The following is an 18350-nucleotide window of genomic DNA, read 5'->3' as shown; positions in this document are numbered from 1 at the left end:
ACACTATTGATTGATATATCCTCTCAATTTTGTTACTTATTTTTCTTTTGATTTTTAGCATTCTATTACAGATTTGCGATTGTTCGATTTAATGAAAACCCTACTATCATATAAGTTTTGTTGCACTCGAAAATTGCATCACAAAGAAAGGTTACTGGAACTTATAAAATTACTGATTACGTTTATGGAACATAAAACAATTTTGAGCTTCTTTTTAGGTAACTAGAGAATTTTATAGTTAACTTCAATATTAATTTGTAATATATAAGCGTTACATAAATTTTAAATTTAAATATGTTACTTTATTTTGTAAAATAATGGTATAAAAACGTGAAAGTGAAAAAGTAAAGTCTGAAAAGTTTGCATAGGAGAATTGAAATTTCGTGATATTTTTTTATTTTTATTTTTTATTCACTTATGAATCTTTTAGTTATTAGTCATGAAAATTTTACTATTTTTTCTGAGATATTATGTTTATATATTTTAAAATGTTAAAATAGCATATTTATTTATCTTGTCATACACAAAATTCATGATCATTCTAAATGTGCATGGATGAATACACACCAACTAAGTAACAACCCGCACTATGTGCGGGATAAATCGATTTAAAGAAAACTATTATAAGTAAAATTATTTTCCTAGAACCAATATCTGTTTGTGTCAAACATAATATGTAACTAAAATTTTTTATTTATTTATTCAAAGCTGTATTTTTCGTGTAAAAAATATGTTTCACCCGTGAAATCTTTGAATGTGTAGGAGGTTTTATGGTAGAGAAAATATTGATAAAATATTACTATTTATTGCAACATGTCTTTTGTGTGGTTTAAAAATCAAATTCATATATTTTTATGTTTTATTTTGTAATCATAACAATTTTGCATGTTTCTTACGTAACCATAACAATATATACTAAATTACTCGGTAGTCTAATTATGTAATTTTATTATATGTTAGTAACAATCAGATTCTAAACTAAGTTTTCTGAAGATAATCTTATTTATTGATTTATTTTTTTTGATTAGGCTATATAAATCTTTTGAGTTAGTCGGTTTGTTAATATTTTTTATAAATGACCGATTATTACCAAAAAAAATCATTATGAATAAATTAATGAAATTCCAAAATCAACGTATTCGTGTAAGAATACATTTCACCCATGAAATATGTGAATGTGGTAAAGAAAATATTTATAAAATGTTACAATTTTATGGCAATATATATATTTTTGTGTTTTAAAAATCAAATTTATATTTATGGTTTATCAAGTAACTATAACAATTTTGCATAATCTAATAGTCACTCATTTTAAATATATTATAATTTTTTTTGGGTACTAAGTTTATTTATAATAGCACATAGATGAATATACAATTAGAACATATATTCCTATTCAGTTATCAATATTTCCATTTTTAATGAATAATGACACTAGGGGTGTTATTGGAGAGGTGATTTCTAAATCCATATGGATTTGTAAATTCTAAAAATCAAAACACATGGATTTTGAAATAACATGTTTTATCCTTGGATTTGAATCCTTCTATTTTACACTTTCAAATCCATTTAAAACATAATGTGGATTTTAAAATCCAAAAACAAATCATTAAATGAATAACATGGTATTTTAACAAGAATTTGTAAATCATAGAACCAATAACACATAATTTTGATAAATATTTTAAAATCAATGATTGAATAACACATGATTTTTGTTTAGATTTCCAAATCCTTTAAAATCATAGAACCAATAGCCCCATCTAAATATTGAGATTAATTAGTTTACATACTTAGATATATATAAATAATCACACATCATGATATCCCCTAATTTATTGCTATTTTTATATTTATTTATGAATATATATAAATCTATATTTATTGGGAATTAAGTTTCTTTTAATGAGTTGGAGATAATTCAGGGGTAATATACTTCTTTCTGTAATCAATTACAATAACTATAGAAAGCTTATTATTTAAATTATTACTATATTAAGACCCGTGCTAGAGCACATGTTGAAATTCATTTTATTTACATTGTAATTTTTTTATAAAATAGAATTTATGTGATTATTTTTAAAAGTTTTTTTGGATAAAATATTATGCAATAAAATTATATGATAAATATGATAACTTGAAAAATACACTTATTTTGTAAGTTTTATATTGTTAATGATTCTAGATAAGTACTCATGCTATAACACTGGTTAAATTTTATTTTATACAAAATTTTGTATATTTCCTATTTTAAAATAAAATTTTAATATTTTGTATTAGTTTATGTACGTGAAGTTATTTCAACAATGTATATTATATCTCATGACTTGAATGTCATTATAAGACATAATTTTGTGAATTAGGTTTTTAAAAAGCTATTTATTATATTATGAGTAATTTAATATATTGTTATACTTTTTGTTTTAATATATTTGGTTTTTTAAATTCTTTCATATTATAGTGACATATTATTGACATTGTTATAACAAACCAATTTAGAGTGTTTATAGTTTCTAACTTTAATATCAAGTTTCAATATTTTAAAAATATTTCAAAATAAATTATTTAAAGTTTATTATATTATAATTATAAAATTCAACAAAAAAGTATGAAATTGAATTGAAATATTCAAATTTTGACCTGTTACTCAGTAAAATTTTAATTCAATAGATATTATTTTTAAAGAATAATATTAAAAAAAATTGAATATTTTATAGATTGAATCATTTATATTTGTTTTTAAAAATTCAACTTATGGTATATCCGGAAATAAAACTATTTTTTAATTATAAGAAATAATATGATAATTTATTTGTTTCACAAAATAGACTCATATATAAAAATGAGAGGTGAAATATAATAATAATTAACAAATTAATATGTTAAGTTAGATATCAAATGATTTTGTTTGATGAATAATTTAATAAAAATAAATAATATGGTAAGTTAGGTGATATCAAATGATTTTTTAGAATATTCTCTTTAAGATTTTTGGAAACAATAAATCCAAACTAAATAAATAATATAAAACTTAATCTATAACCTATTTGTAACCAATTTATTAATATTATATAGTCTACAAAACAATGTTGTGTACTTCCGTTTTATTATAAACCGTTTTATTATAAAGGGAATGGTAATAATACTAACATAAAAAATAACATTTTGTTTTTATATGATTATGTTAATAAGTTATATGTTCTTTATTTTTATTAACTTTATATTAATTTATATGTTTTTATAGTGTTTTTAGAATATTTTACTTATACTGATTTTAAGAAATCAATATAACTTTGACTTGTATATTTGTAAGTAAATTTTAGTGAAATTTTGCTTTAAAATAGTATGTAATTATTTAATTAGTTTTAATATTTGATATTTAAATTTGTGTGAGGAATGATGATATATCTAATTATTATTTAGTTAATTGTTTTTGTTTAAAATATAATGGCATGTTAATATAATTAAGTAGAAAATTAAGGGTATTTTGCTAAAAAGTGCACATAGCTCTTTTTAAAAGTGTACTTTTCTGTTAACATATATAGGGGATTTCATCTATAGATTATGTGTCTGTTTTACATCTTCCTATTGCTTGTTTATGATATCAGTTATCAAATGACGTTGAGTTTGGTTTTTGTATCCTCTTATTGATTTTTTGTTTTTCTTTTGGAACCAAACTAAAAGATAAACCGAACTACTGTAAATTGAATCCAACATAAAACGAACCCAAACCAGAAATAAACTCAAATGCCCACTTCTAATCTGTACTAGCAAAACCCAAATATTGTTTCAAAACCTAATAGTGAAGAATCAATTCTGTATGATTGTTGAACCAACTAAACATTTTTTCGAAATCGAACAAACTTATAAAAAAAAATCGAATAAGTATTTAAGAAAGAAAAAAATCGAATAAATCAGAAATATAACCCGGGTCGGGTAAATTTCACCAGTCTTGGATTATTTTACACCCGACCCGGTTATAAACCGGTTTTAAAAGTCACGCGCTCGGGAACACAATTCTATGCTTGATACATTCAGTTTAATGATAGCGTTACCGTCACAGCGAAGCTACAACACAACACCTTTTGGCTTTGATTCGATAAAAAAAAAAACCTCGCCGCTTATAAACGGAGTTTGTCCCCAAACAAAATAGCAAAAGCAGAAAAAAGAAGCCGCAGAAGTTAAAAAAACCCCCAAAATCGTACCACCATGACCACCGTCTCCTCCATTTCCGCCGCCGTAACGGAAGGCGGGAATGTTGCTACGCCGAGATGGAAGAATAAGGGAAGAAACGGAAAGTTACGGGTGATGTGTAGGCATGGCGGTAATATAGATTCACTTCCGCAGACGAAAACGCCGCGCTACGTCGGCGGAGATACTCGAATCGTTGCCGTTCCTCCCTCCGCGGAAACGAGTTTCGATGCGCTTGTTAGCCACCTTAGGGTTACGCTGGGAATCTCATATCCTTTCAAGGTTAAATATCAGCTTCCTGGTCAGGAACTAGATTCGCTTATCTCCGTCGAGACGGATGAGGATATTCAAATCATGATGGAGGAACATGGATACCTCTTCTCCGAGTTTTCGATTCCTCAATCGCGAATCCGATTGTTTATATTCCCATCATCGAAATCACAATCGAATGATGCTGGTGCGACTCAGGGAGATTCGTCTCAGTGTAAAGCGGAGACTGATATCGATTGGCTTGGAATCGAAGAGCCTAAGCATGTTGTTCACGACTCGACTCAACCGGTGCTTCAACACCCAAAGACTGATTCGTGGTTCGTAGACGCGTTGAAGAGCGCGGAGATGATGCAGACGGGGCGCAATAATAGTGAGAGTAGCGGAAGCGGAGATGGTAACGGCGGGATTTGTGGACAGGAGTCGATGATGCTCAAGACTAATTCGTCCTTTGGCTCAACATCATCCTCCGTTTCTTCCAGCAATTTGCCTCCGATCAAAAGCACCGACGAGGACAACACAGTCAATTCGCAGGACAAATTTGCGCCAGTAGAATCGGTGACAAGGTATTCTATGCTCTAGCTGCTTGAATAGTTTTAGGTGTAAGCGTTCTAAAACTCTCACACAATTTGTTCATTTGTTGTCTGGGAACGAAATGAGCATGTGTTTTTGGAATTGTTTAGCCAAATGGCATAGATGATTTTGGTAGTGTTGCATAACTAGGTTAAATTTGGGTGATATAAGCTGTCTCTATGATCGGTGAATGAGTTCATTGGCTAAGGCAATCAATAGCTTGTCTTTTTTTTGTTTGCGATTGTGTAAGGACCTTGTGTTATTGTAATTCCCAATTTGATCATCTATGCGCCCGCCGGGCTTATGTTATTCCTAGTGTGGTATTCAGCGACGGTTGTTATCTTCATAAGATGTAGTTATTCTAGTATTTGAAGTTGAGCTGTGTTCGTAAGGGTTGTATGTATTGCTATAGATGCCACATGCCAATCTTGTCACATTTGGTTCAAATGCGATTTTGTAGCCGATAACCATTTTCCTTTCGTTCTTACTGTATGAACAGCGACAACACTGCAGTCACCCCAATCTCTTCTCACGAGCTACCGACGCACTCACATGTTCTGGAGAACAAGTTGTCTTCAAACTTGTACGAGACAGGGCTAAACAAACCAGTTCCAATCCCATTTTCCGGGTATCCACCATTTATGAATCAAGCTCAACAACAACATATACAGGTCATATTCACTGGACATCCTTACATTGCCGGAAACACACCTATGCCATTGCCTGCCACAGCATACCATCACCCAAACCACACCCATTATCAGCTTCCGCCGCAGCCATACCCAATATACTACATTCCAGTCGATCAGTACAGTTCGAGGTATGTTCAAGCACCGCCTGTGAATTCTGGCACGGTTCTAAACTCCCACCTAGTTGATTCCCCAGTGGTCCGCACCGGTAGCCCTCTAGCACCAGAGTTGTCCTCACATTTTTACCCTCCAGCCAAACCCGTTGAGTCATCTGTACAAACATCAAGTGAAGCTGCGCCTAGTACTACTTGCAGAGATGCTTTCATCTATAACACTGACGTCGATGACAACGATATAACTCGTGCTCAGATTTACAAATCTCAGCCTCCAGCTCCTAAAGTGCCGTCGCAGTGTCAAACCAAGATGCTAACCGAAGCTTTGGGTCAGTTACACACCCACAATTCTTGAGAGAACTAAGAGTCCATACTTTTTTTTTTGGTCAAAGAATCCATACTCATGTTGCTGCACTTTCGGGTATTTGGTTTTACAGGTTTGTTTTGGTTCCCATACATATTATACATGCTTCTGCTTTTTATCTCTTTCAGTCATGGTGACCCTTGTTTCACTTTATTTTTTACTCACTTTGTTGTAACAACGAATTTTTACGGGTATTTTTTTAATCTTTCCAAAAACATCTTATAAAGAAGTTAGTAATATCAATACTTTCAGTTTTGTCCTCGTGGTGGTTGATGAGAATTCATTGCTATTCAAAAGCTGCGGAATGATTATGCTATCTTACATATTTTTACAAGCAATTAGCAAAAAGGGTAAACACTTTCTTAGTTTAAAATTTCTTATTTTCGCTAAAAAGAGCAACGGGAACGTTGACTTTTCTCGCCTAGGCATGCACACACGACGACGTTGATCTTCTGATGTGAGCCGTCCACGTGTCCATATAGTTCACCGTTTAAACAATCTGGGTTCAACTAATCCACGGTGTACCATTACATTGTCGCACGTGATTCGTACCGTCACTCTCTTCCGGAGAGACTCATCGGCGAGAACACCGACACGATCTGGTGAATCGAATCCGATCGCGCGTCAGATTGAATCGAGAGAGTTTATTCTCTATCGGAATGCACAGAGACATTGGAACGAAGGAGGTGTTTCCTCTGATTGGGTTTTAGGGTTCCCGTGAAAGCAGAAGAAGAAAACAAAACATGGACGCGGAGCGATCGTCGTTGTGCAACTTTTTTGTGAACTTCCTGATGGAGGAGAACTACCTCTTGACGGCGTTTGAGCTTCTTCACGAACTTCTCGATGATGGCCGCGATGCCCAAGCAATTCGTCTTAAGGAGTTCTTCTCTGATCCTTCCCGTTTCCCTCCTGATCAGATTTCTCGGTATAATTCAATTCGAGGTTCGCCAGTTCTTCGCATTGCGTTTGTATTCGCCTCTCATTGTTAATTTTTTTCTGTTACTGAAATTGTCTGCTATATCGTCCCTCTCAGTGTGGTTGAGCTGCGTTACGTTTTAGAGATCTTTTTGGGATATGATAATTGGCTTTCTTATTTGGTCTTACTTAATTCACAAAGCAGTTGAAATTGTAAAGGTTTGATCATGAACATGTTTTCAAAGTTGTGAAAAGCACAGGTGTCAAGAAAATGATTGAGAAATCCTGAGAATGTATCTGTTCTGCATGCAATTTGATGTTCTTCTCATAGTTTAAGTTTGAAAACAATCATACTTGAAGGGTGATTAGTCCGCTTGTTTTATGACCATGTCGTATCTTGTGTCGCATTCTGAGGTTTTTGGTTTAGCTTCAGGCTTTCTTGGACAATATGGTTGGTAGCATAGCTAGTAATTTTTACCCTGAAATACAGTTGCGGATCCACAAAGTTTGTTGGAGGAGAAAGAAGCATTAGCTGAGAAACTAGCTATCAGCGAATATGAATTTCGTCTAGCTCAAGAGGATATTACAAGATTGAAAACTGAAGGACAGAAGAAATCTGATCCTATTGACAAGTCAAAAGGTAATCCATAACTTAATTATGTATTCTGCTCTTTCTCGTCTCATAGTCTTCTACTTCGACAAACGTGTATGCATAGACACTCTGTTCATGTTTCGTGCCATGAAGTCGGTAGGGTTTCAGAAATTTCAGTGATGACCGACCGGTTAGGGAGTCTACTTTGACTAAAATCATAGTGTTCTCTCTGCAATAAGTATTTGCTAGTCTAGCTTTCAGTTCCTGTCTATAGGCCATCTCCTCTATTCTTTCATATTTCTCCATGGAGATTTATCTGCATAGGGGGTTTACTTTATGCAAGCAATCATTTATAATGCACATTCCAGCATGATAGCAACCTAATCACCAAACTATGTCCTGATACTGTTCGTTATTTCTCAGAGTTGGACTCAGATGAGTTTGAAGACAACAGACCAGAGATTCAACGGAAAAAGAAAGATTTTTCCTTCACAGATATAGGGCCTTTGAAGAACAATGAACGTCAAGACTTAAACTGTGCAGTGAAAGAATATCTTCTTCTTGCAGGTTACAGGCTTACCGCTATAACATTTTATGAGGAGGTATCTTAATATGTTTTTTTTTTTTTTTTTTGCGTACTACAACCCACCTAGTTCTTCTGTTTTTTTTTTTGGGTCTGATTGCCGCAAACGCCATTTTGGAATCTCGATTAGCTTTTTTTGGCTTTGTGCCTATTTTGTGGCCTCATTGCCTCTTCATCTAGGAAAGTTGTAACTTGTAATGAAGAATAACTAAAAAGTAACTGGAGCTTTCTGGTAGCTTATTTTAATTTTAGTTTCCATTTTGGTAACTATTTTGTAACTCTCTATGGTGAAGCTGTCTAAGGCTTTTATCTTTTCTGAAGGTTGTGTTTTTCAACATTTGAAATTGTATAATTTCCTTTAGAGGCTGCTGATACTGTCTTGTGTTTGGGCTTGAGTTGATATATTTGTTAGGTTTTGGGTAAATATTTCAATTTAAATTTAGTTCACGGACCAAAACTAAGTTTCAGGTCTGAATTATCTCTAACTCCAAAAGGAGAAACAGAAGTGTCTGACCTATTTGTCTGTGCTGGTATTGTGTTTGGAACAATTTTGTAAATATGATGTCTGTTCTGTTTATCTCAGGTGACAGACCAGAACTTGGACGTTTGGCAGGACAGTCCAGCACATGTGCCTGATGCCTTGCGCTATTATTACTATCAGTACCTCTCATCAACTTCAGAAGCAGCTGAGGTTATATCCTGAAAGCTTAATTTGCATGTTCATCAAATTGAACTGATGCTGTCAATACCTTAAAACTTAGTTCTTTGACGTTATTGTCTTATACAAAATCAACTTCCCTCTCCTTTTCCCTCTGCATCTTTCCCCTAGTTATTATCTGAAACTTGATGTTATTTTGATTGCGGGATGATTATGTAGAATGGGAGCTTGCTTTAAGTGCAACTTTTTGTATTTGAGAATTATACCAACCATTTAAGTTGCACTTTGAGCATCTGCGAGAATAAAATCCACCAGAATGTTCCATATATATTTTGAATTTGAATAACTCATGGTTCGCCATTTTCTTGGATGCAGGAGAAAATAGCCATGCTTCAGGAGAATGATTCACTAAAAAAGGAAATCGAGAGGCTAAACAAAGAAAAGGATGGACTACTTAAGAGCAAAGAAGATTTCGAAGAGCAAATCAGTGCTTTTAACAAGTCTACAGAATCACTTCAGAAGGATCTGAGGGATAGAGAAAAGCAGGTAGTCATTTTTTATAGACTGGATATCTTAAAGAGAGAGGCTCATACATATCTGAAATGTAAATACCTGAAATGACACTGATAGTTTTCAGGTGCAAAGTTTGAAGCAATCCTCAGAGCATCAGAGGATGATCCTCAATGACTGTAGGGCTGAGATCACTTCTCTTAAAATGCATATTGAAGGGTCTCGTGCTGGTCAGTACATATCAGCGAATGAAGGCGATCCTGTAAAATTACAATCCAAGGATAATGGCGAGGAACAGTTAAGCTCTCTACCAGAGGAAGTTGAGAAACCAATAGTAGAAAAGGATGGTGGTTTGATTTATGAAAGTTCTATATCGGCTGAGAAAGGGCACATACAAACAGAAGACGATCTGGTGGTGGAAGAAGTTAAGAATATAATAGCTGATCAAAGAGAGGTCACTGCAGAGGCCAGCAATAGTACTTTGCAGAACCAGAAAGACGTCTCAAACTATTTGTTAAGTCCATCAAACGGAAGTTTTGCACCCGGAGACCTTGGAAGCATCTTGAAAGTGGATCCTGGGATTGGTCGTGGTTCTAACTCAAAATCAGACAAAGCAAATGGTGAAGCTGATTCTGAGGAAATGGCAAGTCTTGATCATGCTTTGGAATACTTGCTCTTATATCGTGAATGCCTTTTTTTTTTTACCTTTGCTAAATGATCTAATACAGTACTTTGAAAGAGCTCCTGTTTGGTCATCAGAAAAATTGGTAGCGGGCAATGTAGCTTTTTGTTTCCTTTCGCTATACGTTGCTAATGTTGTGTCAACAAAATGTTAGATGGTTGTTTGAATATTCCTCTTTCCATTTGCAGGGTTTAGGAACTATTCAGATACTCGCTGATGCTTTGCCGAAGATTGTTCCATATGTTCTGATAAACCATCGAGAGGTTTGAGTTCTTTTCTCAATATTACCAGTCAGGACAGTGGATGAAATATTAATTATTTGGTTTCTTTAACTGATAGGAACTCCTTCCCCTGATGATGTGTGCAATTGAGCGGCATCCAGTTAGCAGTACAAGAGACTCCTTGACTCATACATTGTTCAACCTGATCAAACGTCCAGATGAACAGCAGAGAAGGATTATAATGGATGTAGGTTATTGTATTACCTTTTAAGCTTTCATTGTGTTTAATAAGACTTGTAAGGTTTTGAGTTTGAGGCGTTTTACTGTTTATCTCAGGCATGTGTTAGCCTATCGAGGAATGTTGGGGAAATGAGAACAGAGACAGAATTGCTTCCACAGTGCTGGGAACAGGTGAATGCTACTCTTGCGCACGCTTTGGACATTTTTTGTTATTTTCTTGATATGAGTGATTACATGCTGGTTGTCTATTTCAGATAAATCATACATATGAAGAACGCAGGCTGCTAGTTGCTCAATCATGTGGGGAGCTTGCAGAATATGTCCGCCCTGAGATACGCGACTCTCTGATTTTGTCTATTGTACAACAACTCATAGAAGATTCTGCTACCGTTGTTCGAGAGGCTGCCGCTCATAATCTGGCATTGCTGCTTCCACTCTTTCCAAACACAGACAAATATTTCAAGGTCAGCGTCACTAAATTTGTAGCTCCAAAACAGGCTGATTACAGAATTCTAGGATATGGTGGTGTCTTTAGGTTGTCATGAGACAATAGCATAGACGTTTTGTTAATATCCATAAAACCATGCTACAACACTAGCTTTCTACTTGTTTATTAGGTCGAGGAGATGATGTTTCAGCTGATATGCGATCCATCTGGCCTGGTGGTTGAAACCACATTGAAAGAACTACTTCCTGCAGTGATAAAATGGGGTAACAGACTGGATCATATCTTGAGAGTTCTTCTCTCTCACACATTGAGCTCTGCTCAGGTATAGACTCAATACATTATCCATTTTAAGATATTAACTGCGAATGGTTGTTGGAATACCTCATTTTAAGTCCTTTTCATTGCAGCACTGCCCGCCCCTTTCTGGAGTTGAAGGGTCATTGGAGTCTCATCTACGAGTCTTAGGTGAACGTGAGCGATGGAACATTGATGTCTTGCTAAGAATGCTCATGGAGTTGCTTCCAGCTATACACCAGAAGTCAATGGCAACATGTCCTTTTTCCTCTATCTCAAAATCAGAGGAATCTGCCTTCTCTGTTTCTTTGCTTGAGACCTATGCCGAGTAAGCTTCTCAAACCCCTCAACTACTCTGGACGACAACAATTTCTTCTAGTTTCTGACATCTTCTTTTATATAATCGAACTACTTATCTGACTGGAATATCTGACCAGGGGACGTTCTGAGTGGCCTATGTTTGAATGGATGCACGTTGATTGCTTTGCTAACTTGTTGCAACTGGCATGCATGTTGCCCCAGAAGGAAGACCATTTGAGAAATCGGATAACAAAGGTATAAATTGTGTTGGAAACTGTTCTCTTATTTTCTATTGATCTTAGGAGTAATTACATTAATCGTTAAAAACCCTCCGTGCTGGTTTCCAGTTTCTCTTGGCTGTGTCTGAACTTTTTGGAAGTTCCTACCTAGCTCACATTGAGTTACCTGTATTTTTGGTGGCTGTTGGAGATGATGAGGCGGATCTTCAATTCTTACCTTCTGCAATCCATCCAAGGATAAAAGGTTACTTAATTGCTGGATAGAAAGCGACAGAAAATTTCCTTAAAAGACGATTTGACATTGATTCTTGTTTCCTTTCTTCAGGCCTGAAACCAAGAACTGCTGTAGCCAATAGACTTGCCACTCTTTGTATTCTACCGCTTCTTTTGGCAGGAGTTCTTGGTGCACCAAGTAAACACGACGAATTAACTATCTTCTTACGACAACTCTTAGTCGAGAGTAAAACAAAAGAAAACCAGTCATCGAAGCACAATAACGAAGTTTTGGATGCAGTTCGCTTCCTTTGGTGCGTGCTCTAAAGCTTCCACTGTTTATTATGTTTTCCTGGAACTTCTTATTCTTACTATTGTAGACCACCTCTTACAGCACATTTCCGGAACACCATAACATGATATTCGGGATTTTGTGGGAAATGGTCGTGGATTCCACTGCAGAACTCAAAATCAACGCTGCTAAGTTGTTGAAGACTATTGTAAGCTTCTCAACAACAAGCACGCGCACACAAACTTTCACCTTTTTCCCCAAGTTTTTTTATTTACCGAAGATTTGTTATATACTTGCACAGGTTCCATATATCGACGCCAAAGTAGCTTCTGCCAATGTGTTACCAGCCTTGATCACTCTTGGCTCAGACCAGAACCTGAATGTGAAGTACGCAAGCATAGATGCATTTGGATCTGTAGCACAGCATTTCAAAGTCGACATGGTAATAATGCATAATAAAAAATTCGAATTACTTGAAGGCATAATAAAATTCTCCAATTACTTTTATGTGCTAATTAAATTTGTGTATGATGCAGATTGTTGATAAAATCCTAGTCCAGATGGATGCTTTTCTCGAAGATGGGTCTCATGAGGCTATAATCGCAGTCATTCGTGCACTCTTAGTTGCTATTCCTCACACAACAGAACGGCTTCGAGATTATCTTTTGTCCAAGATTTTACAACTCTCAGCAAGTCCAAGCTCTTCAACAGACGTAAATCGTCGCCGAGAAAGAGCTAACGCGTTCTGTGAAGCCATTCGTGCACTCGATGCAACCGGTAAGAGTACCAAAACCAAAACTTTCTTCTTCTTTTTCATACATGTTTGAGTGTTCAAAGGTTAACTCGTTTATGTTTTGAAACATGTTTCTGAAGATCTGTCTCAAACAAGTGTCCGAGAATACCTCCTTCCGGCGATACAAAACCTACTGAAAGATCCAGACGCGCTAGATCCAGCTCACAAAGAAGCGTTAGAGATCATAATGAAGGAGAGATCAGGTGGGACATTTGAAGCAATCAGTAAAGCTATGGGTGCTCATTTGGGGATTGCATCATCTGTGACAAGCTTGTTTGGAGAAGGTGGCTTGTTGGGGAAAAAAGAAACAACGGAAACCACTGCGATTGCACCGTCATCACCAACACTTCAAGGACCCGAGTCACCAAAGGTGGCTGCTGCTACTGAAGACACGAGATTCAGACGTATCATGAGAGGCAACTTCACTGAGATGCTTAGGAGTAAAGCCAAGAACCAAGATGAGACACAGCCACAAAATCACTAAATATAACCAGGTTTTTTTTTCTTTCCATTTAATGCTTTTATTGCATAGATTCTTAATACAAGAGTAATAAAATCATGTTTTTTTGGTTATTTGGCTCGCTGAAAATATATATATTTTTAATGTTATTCTCTCTTTTACTATTTTGTTTTACTTGGGAAGAAGACAAAATATATTTTTTAAAAACAATAGCTAGAGAGTCAGGGCAATTTTGTTCCATCTCTTTTCCCCTTCGTGGTATCTGTCTATGAATAATAATCTATATTTGTACGAAATGCAGTGTTATTCTCAAGTATGGTGAAGCAGTGTTGCGGTTTGAATTCTATTACGAATTAAAGAAATTATTCAGGTGGTCGATAAGACTGAGTGGAAAAAATTACTCGATTTCACCAAGTGTGCCAGACCCAGACAACAAAATAAAAATAGTATTAAATATTAATGTACATTAATATGACAAAATCGCTCAATTATTGTCCACACATTTTGGGCTTTTCCGTGTATAGAAGTAGACTGAGTGGGCCTCGCACGCGGGGTTAGGCAAAATGCCAAATTGTTAGGGGGCCTCAGTAAGCGTGATTAATTTAGACAGACTCTACAATTATAGTGTGATTACACAGACATAAATACACGTGTCAGGTGCTTCCAAATACTTTTTTTTGGATATGTCGCGACTAAAGTAATAACTTCCCCTTAATTGCAATTTGGTGAATTTTTTATAAGGTTTATATCATGTAAATCTAGTATTGACAAAGATTACACATAAATAAATCCACTACTTAAAAATATGATTACTTCGCCGTTACTAAGTTGCTAACTTCTCGCATCTTCTATAAATGTGACCGTACCAAAAAAAAAAAAAAAAAAAGGTAAGAGGAAGAAGATTCGCGATCGGACGGCGAACTCGTGATCGTCTCGACTCGATCCACCGTTGGATCTCAGCATGTCACTCTCCCGCCTACAAAAATTCAAGCTTTTCGCCGCACATCGCAGCTTAGAGGCATCCTCTGCCGCCGGGAACCCCGCGATGAGTCCGACGAAGAGCCCTGTATTTAATCTCCGGCGACGCAAAACCCTGCGGATGCTGTTCGAAAAGAGCTCCGACAGTCGCAGACGCAATCTCCGTCAGATCCTTGAGGATTCGCCGGAATCTGATGGAAACTCCGGGAAAAATAAGAGGGGGAACCACCGAGCTGCTAGGGGCAAACTGAAAGAGCTCTTGGTGACATCGCCGTCGCCGCCGTTCAATGGTAGAGAAGAGATTTGCCGAGGCGGTGGAGAAGAGAGGAGCGAGAATCTGTCGCCGGTGACAGTTCGCTCCGTTGCTTATAACGGTGACGGGAGAGAGTTAACGGGTCGAAGATTGGGTTCGTCCGGTTCGGTTCAATCATTTCGGTTGAGGATTTTGAGAAAACCATGGAGACCAGTCCTAGTTACTATTCCTGAACAATAATAATAAAAATAAATAAAAAACCTTTTTTGTTCTTTTTACCTTTTCTACCTTTTATTTTTCCTTTTATAAAACATAGAAAAGTGTTTACGAGATCTTTATAGTTTTGAGATTGTCTTATATTTAATTCCATAGCCGTTTTTTTTGTTGTTAGTGTGTGATTATAAGATTTTTGTAGACTTAAATCGTTACTCTCTAGGATTATATTATTTATTTTAAATTTAAATTATAGAGATTGTGATTTTTGTGAATAAAAAAAGCAAAACAGAACAAATGTTCGAGTTACGTTATTTAAAAAAAATCATTGGATCTAGTGAATCTTTTGAATAGAACCGGACAAACTTACCACATGTGGTAAAATATATTATATTGTTTTTTGTTGGCCTGGTTTTTTTTTTTTGTTAAAAGACATTCAAATTGAAAAACAGAGACATAAAATGTTTACAGGGCTAGAGAATCCAATACTGAAAGTCCAGTTAGATATAATCGATTACAAAATACCCATTGAGAAGGAACCAGAAGTGAACCATGATAGTTACGATTGAACCAAAAGAAAACGGGTGGCAATTAAACCGTTTCAAACCACCTTTGTTTTCTTCCATTGAATGGTGAGAGATGACTCTTCGGTGAGATCGCAAAAGGTCGAGAGATTAGGGTTTTGTAACATTCCTTTCAGTTGTGCGATCCAGCGAACCAGAGGCCAAGCAGAGTGGAGGTGAGAGTTGGGTTGGAATCACGGAAGCTAAGGGCTCTGTTTCGCACAAGCTGATCAACCTGATGGAGGAGATGATCAGCTGGCTTAAAACAGTTCCGATGCAACCTGTGATTCCGTTCAGTCCAAAGGAAGTATATCAGTGCCTGCCAGGCGATTAGTAGGAGTTTCCTTGCTTCACGGGAGCCTTTGTAGTTGATGAGACAGTTTATTGTTCCAGTCCAGGAAGGTGCAGAGTTATGGTTGCAGCGGCGAGAGATCTTGCTCCATAGCGACCAGCTGTATGGGCAGTTGAAGAAAAGATGATCACGGCTTTCAGATCCAATCGCGCAGAGTAAACAGCGGGAGTCAACCTGCAATCCCCATTGCAAAAGTCGGTCACGAGTTGGGCACCTGTTTAATACAACCAACCAAGTTAAAAAATTGTGTTTGGGGATTCCTCCGGAGGTCCAAACAATCTTATGCCACGGCACCGAAGGCAACTCTTCACCTAGCGCTGAACAGATCCTACCGGTTGAGTGACCGTCCTTCACTCGATCATTAATCCACCAGGTATGAGAGTCTTCTTCCTCCGTTAGTTGTAGAGCCGATAATTCAGCTTGATAACTAACTTGGGCCTCCGACCTTGCAGGTGGTAATCTCCAGTTCCCTCTTCTCCATAGATCCGCCTGGACTGCACTTTTGGGAATACCTATAGACAGATCCCCACTCAAGAATTCGCTCATTCGCCATAGCTTACACCAACGATCTAACCAGAAGCGACACTTTCGTCCATTTCCTAGCTTCACCATTATCCAAGGGTAAGCTTCTTCTCTTATCTTTAAAAGTTTTTTCGCTATCCAAAAGTGCTGGCTATTTGGTTTCCTGACCCAGAAATTGCTCAAGTTACCAGCAAGGACAGCTTCTTTGAACCAAGCTACCCAAATCGACCCAGATCTAAAGAAAAGCAGCCAGATAAGTTTAACTAGACAAGCCTTGTTCCACTTTTTTAGATCTCGTATGCCTAACCCTCCTTCTGATTTTGCAGTGACAACCGTGCTCCAAGCAACTCGCGCTGAATGGTGTCCCTCAAGGCAACCCTTCCATAAGAACATTCCACAAAGAGAGTTCAAAGTGTCGATACATTTCTTTGGCAGCACCAATGCAGAGCACCAGAAATTTGTGATACCAGCTATGACAGTATTTAGCATTTGCAACCGGCCTGCAAAAGAGAGAGTTCTGGTCGACCAGCTATTGAGTTTTGTTTTCACACGCTGGATGAGAGGAGCACAGTCAAGCAGCATAAGTTTTTTGGTGCATAGAGGAATACCTAAATAGCGTATAGGGAGTTGGCCATGAGTAATGCCTGATGTTGCCTTGATTTGATCAATTTCAGGCTGATGCAGTCCGGATGCAAAGAAACTTGTTTTGGGGAGACTGATCGCAAGTCCTGAGGCCTCTTCGAATGATTTTAGTACTTGGAGGACACTTAGTACAGAAGAAAGGGATCCATCAGTAAAAATTAAAAGGTCATCAGCAAAGCACAGGTGCGTGAGTTTTAACCTCTGACATTTGTAGTGATATTTGAATTTACCCTCCTCAGCTGCTTTATCTAACATGACTGATAAACAATTCATGACAAGGACAAAGAGGTAGGGTGAGAGAGGATCTCCCTGTCGCAAACCTCTACATCCTTTAAAGTAGCCGTGTACAGACCCATTGAAGCCCACAGAAAAAGACGGAGTACAGACACACGCTTTTAGCCACCTTAGGTCAAGTTCAGGGACTTCTATTCCTCGCAGACAACCGAATATAAATTCCCATCTAACCGTATCAAACACTTTTGCAATGTCTACTTTGATAGTGATACGCTTAGGTCCTTTTTCTTTTTGATATCCATTGACCAAGTCTGCAGCTAACAGTGTATTCTTAACTAACAACCTTCCTTTAATGAATGCAGTTTGGTTCTTTTGAATCAGGTCAGGGAGAACAGGCTTCAACCTTGAGACAAGGAGCTTTGAGATGACTTTATAAAGGGTATTCAAGCAGGATATGGGTCTGAAGTCCGAGATAAGAGAAGCACCAGGGGACTTGGGAATCAGGGCTAGGATAGTTGCATTTACAGCCGCCGGGAGGAAAGCTGAATGAAAGAACTGCATAATGCTACCAGTAACATCCGAGCCAAGAATTTCCCAAACAGTCTTGTAGAAATTTGAGGTGAACCCATCAGGGCCTGGAGGCTTATTCCCATTAATTTTAAACATCACTCTCTTAATCTCTTCTGACGTGGGAAGCTTTATCATTGTTTGTTTCAGCTCAGGGGAACAACGGTATTGGATAATACTTTGAAGCCAGTTAAGAGACACAGCGATTGGTGGTAGAGAGTGGGGACCAAGTATGGATTGGAACTGTGCTACTGCTATTCGACTCATTTCTAGAGGGTCATCCACCATAGTGCCTGAAGTCGAGGAGAAGGATCTTATGGCATTGAAGGCGTTTATGGTTAAAGTCACTCGATGAAAGTAAGATGTGTTCAAGTCCCCTTCTTTTAACC

The 18350-nt window shown here is 36.7% G+C and overlaps 3 protein-coding genes across 5 annotated transcripts; all 3 read left to right on the top strand.

Annotated features, from left to right (window-relative positions):
- The first annotated feature begins 4021 nt into the window (after positions 1 to 4021).
- Positions 4022 to 6456, top strand: LOC104705910 (protein PAL OF QUIRKY). Its single transcript, XM_010422005.3, has 2 exons — positions 4022 to 5024; positions 5531 to 6456. Exons 1-2 carry the CDS (start codon positions 4210 to 4212, stop codon positions 6186 to 6188), a joined length of 1473 nt encoding a protein of 490 aa, XP_010420307.1. The 5' UTR covers positions 4022 to 4209; the 3' UTR covers positions 6189 to 6456.
- Positions 6457 to 6459: 3 nt separating this feature from the next.
- Positions 6460 to 14282, top strand: LOC104705907 (uncharacterized). Of its 3 annotated transcripts, none has more exons than XM_010422001.3 (20): positions 6460 to 7139; positions 7603 to 7752; positions 8128 to 8306; positions 8871 to 8978; positions 9321 to 9491; positions 9583 to 10098; positions 10326 to 10400; positions 10477 to 10605; positions 10695 to 10769; positions 10853 to 11062; positions 11216 to 11368; positions 11454 to 11668; positions 11778 to 11895; positions 11988 to 12123; positions 12205 to 12406; positions 12487 to 12592; positions 12686 to 12826; positions 12921 to 13161; positions 13258 to 13671; positions 13939 to 14282. In XM_010422001.3, exons 1-19 carry the CDS (start codon positions 6941 to 6943, stop codon positions 13659 to 13661), a joined length of 3528 nt encoding a protein of 1175 aa, XP_010420303.2. In that variant the 5' UTR covers positions 6460 to 6940; the 3' UTR covers positions 13662 to 13671; positions 13939 to 14282. The 3 variants fall into 3 exon arrangements, with proteins under 3 accessions (XP_010420303.2, XP_087319722.1, XP_087319721.1); XM_087463596.1 differs by having other exon boundaries at positions 6719 to 7139; positions 9576 to 10098; XM_087463595.1 differs by lacking the exon at positions 13939 to 14282 and having other exon boundaries at positions 6719 to 7139; positions 9576 to 10098; positions 13258 to 13801.
- Positions 14283 to 14456: 174 nt separating this feature from the next.
- LOC104705908 (uncharacterized) lies at positions 14457 to 15290 on the top strand. Its single transcript, XM_010422003.2, has one exon. It carries the CDS (start codon positions 14599 to 14601, stop codon positions 15106 to 15108), a length of 510 nt encoding a protein of 169 aa, XP_010420305.2. The 5' UTR covers positions 14457 to 14598; the 3' UTR covers positions 15109 to 15290.
- The last annotated feature ends 3060 nt before the right edge of the window (positions 15291 to 18350 follow it).

This window comes from Camelina sativa, chromosome 8 (genome assembly GCF_030686135.1).
Source record: "Camelina sativa cultivar CO46 ecotype springtype chromosome 8, ASM3068613v1".
Classification (NCBI taxonomy): domain Eukaryota; kingdom Viridiplantae; phylum Streptophyta; class Magnoliopsida; order Brassicales; family Brassicaceae; genus Camelina; species Camelina sativa.
This window is presented reverse-complemented; position numbering and strand designations above follow the sequence as displayed.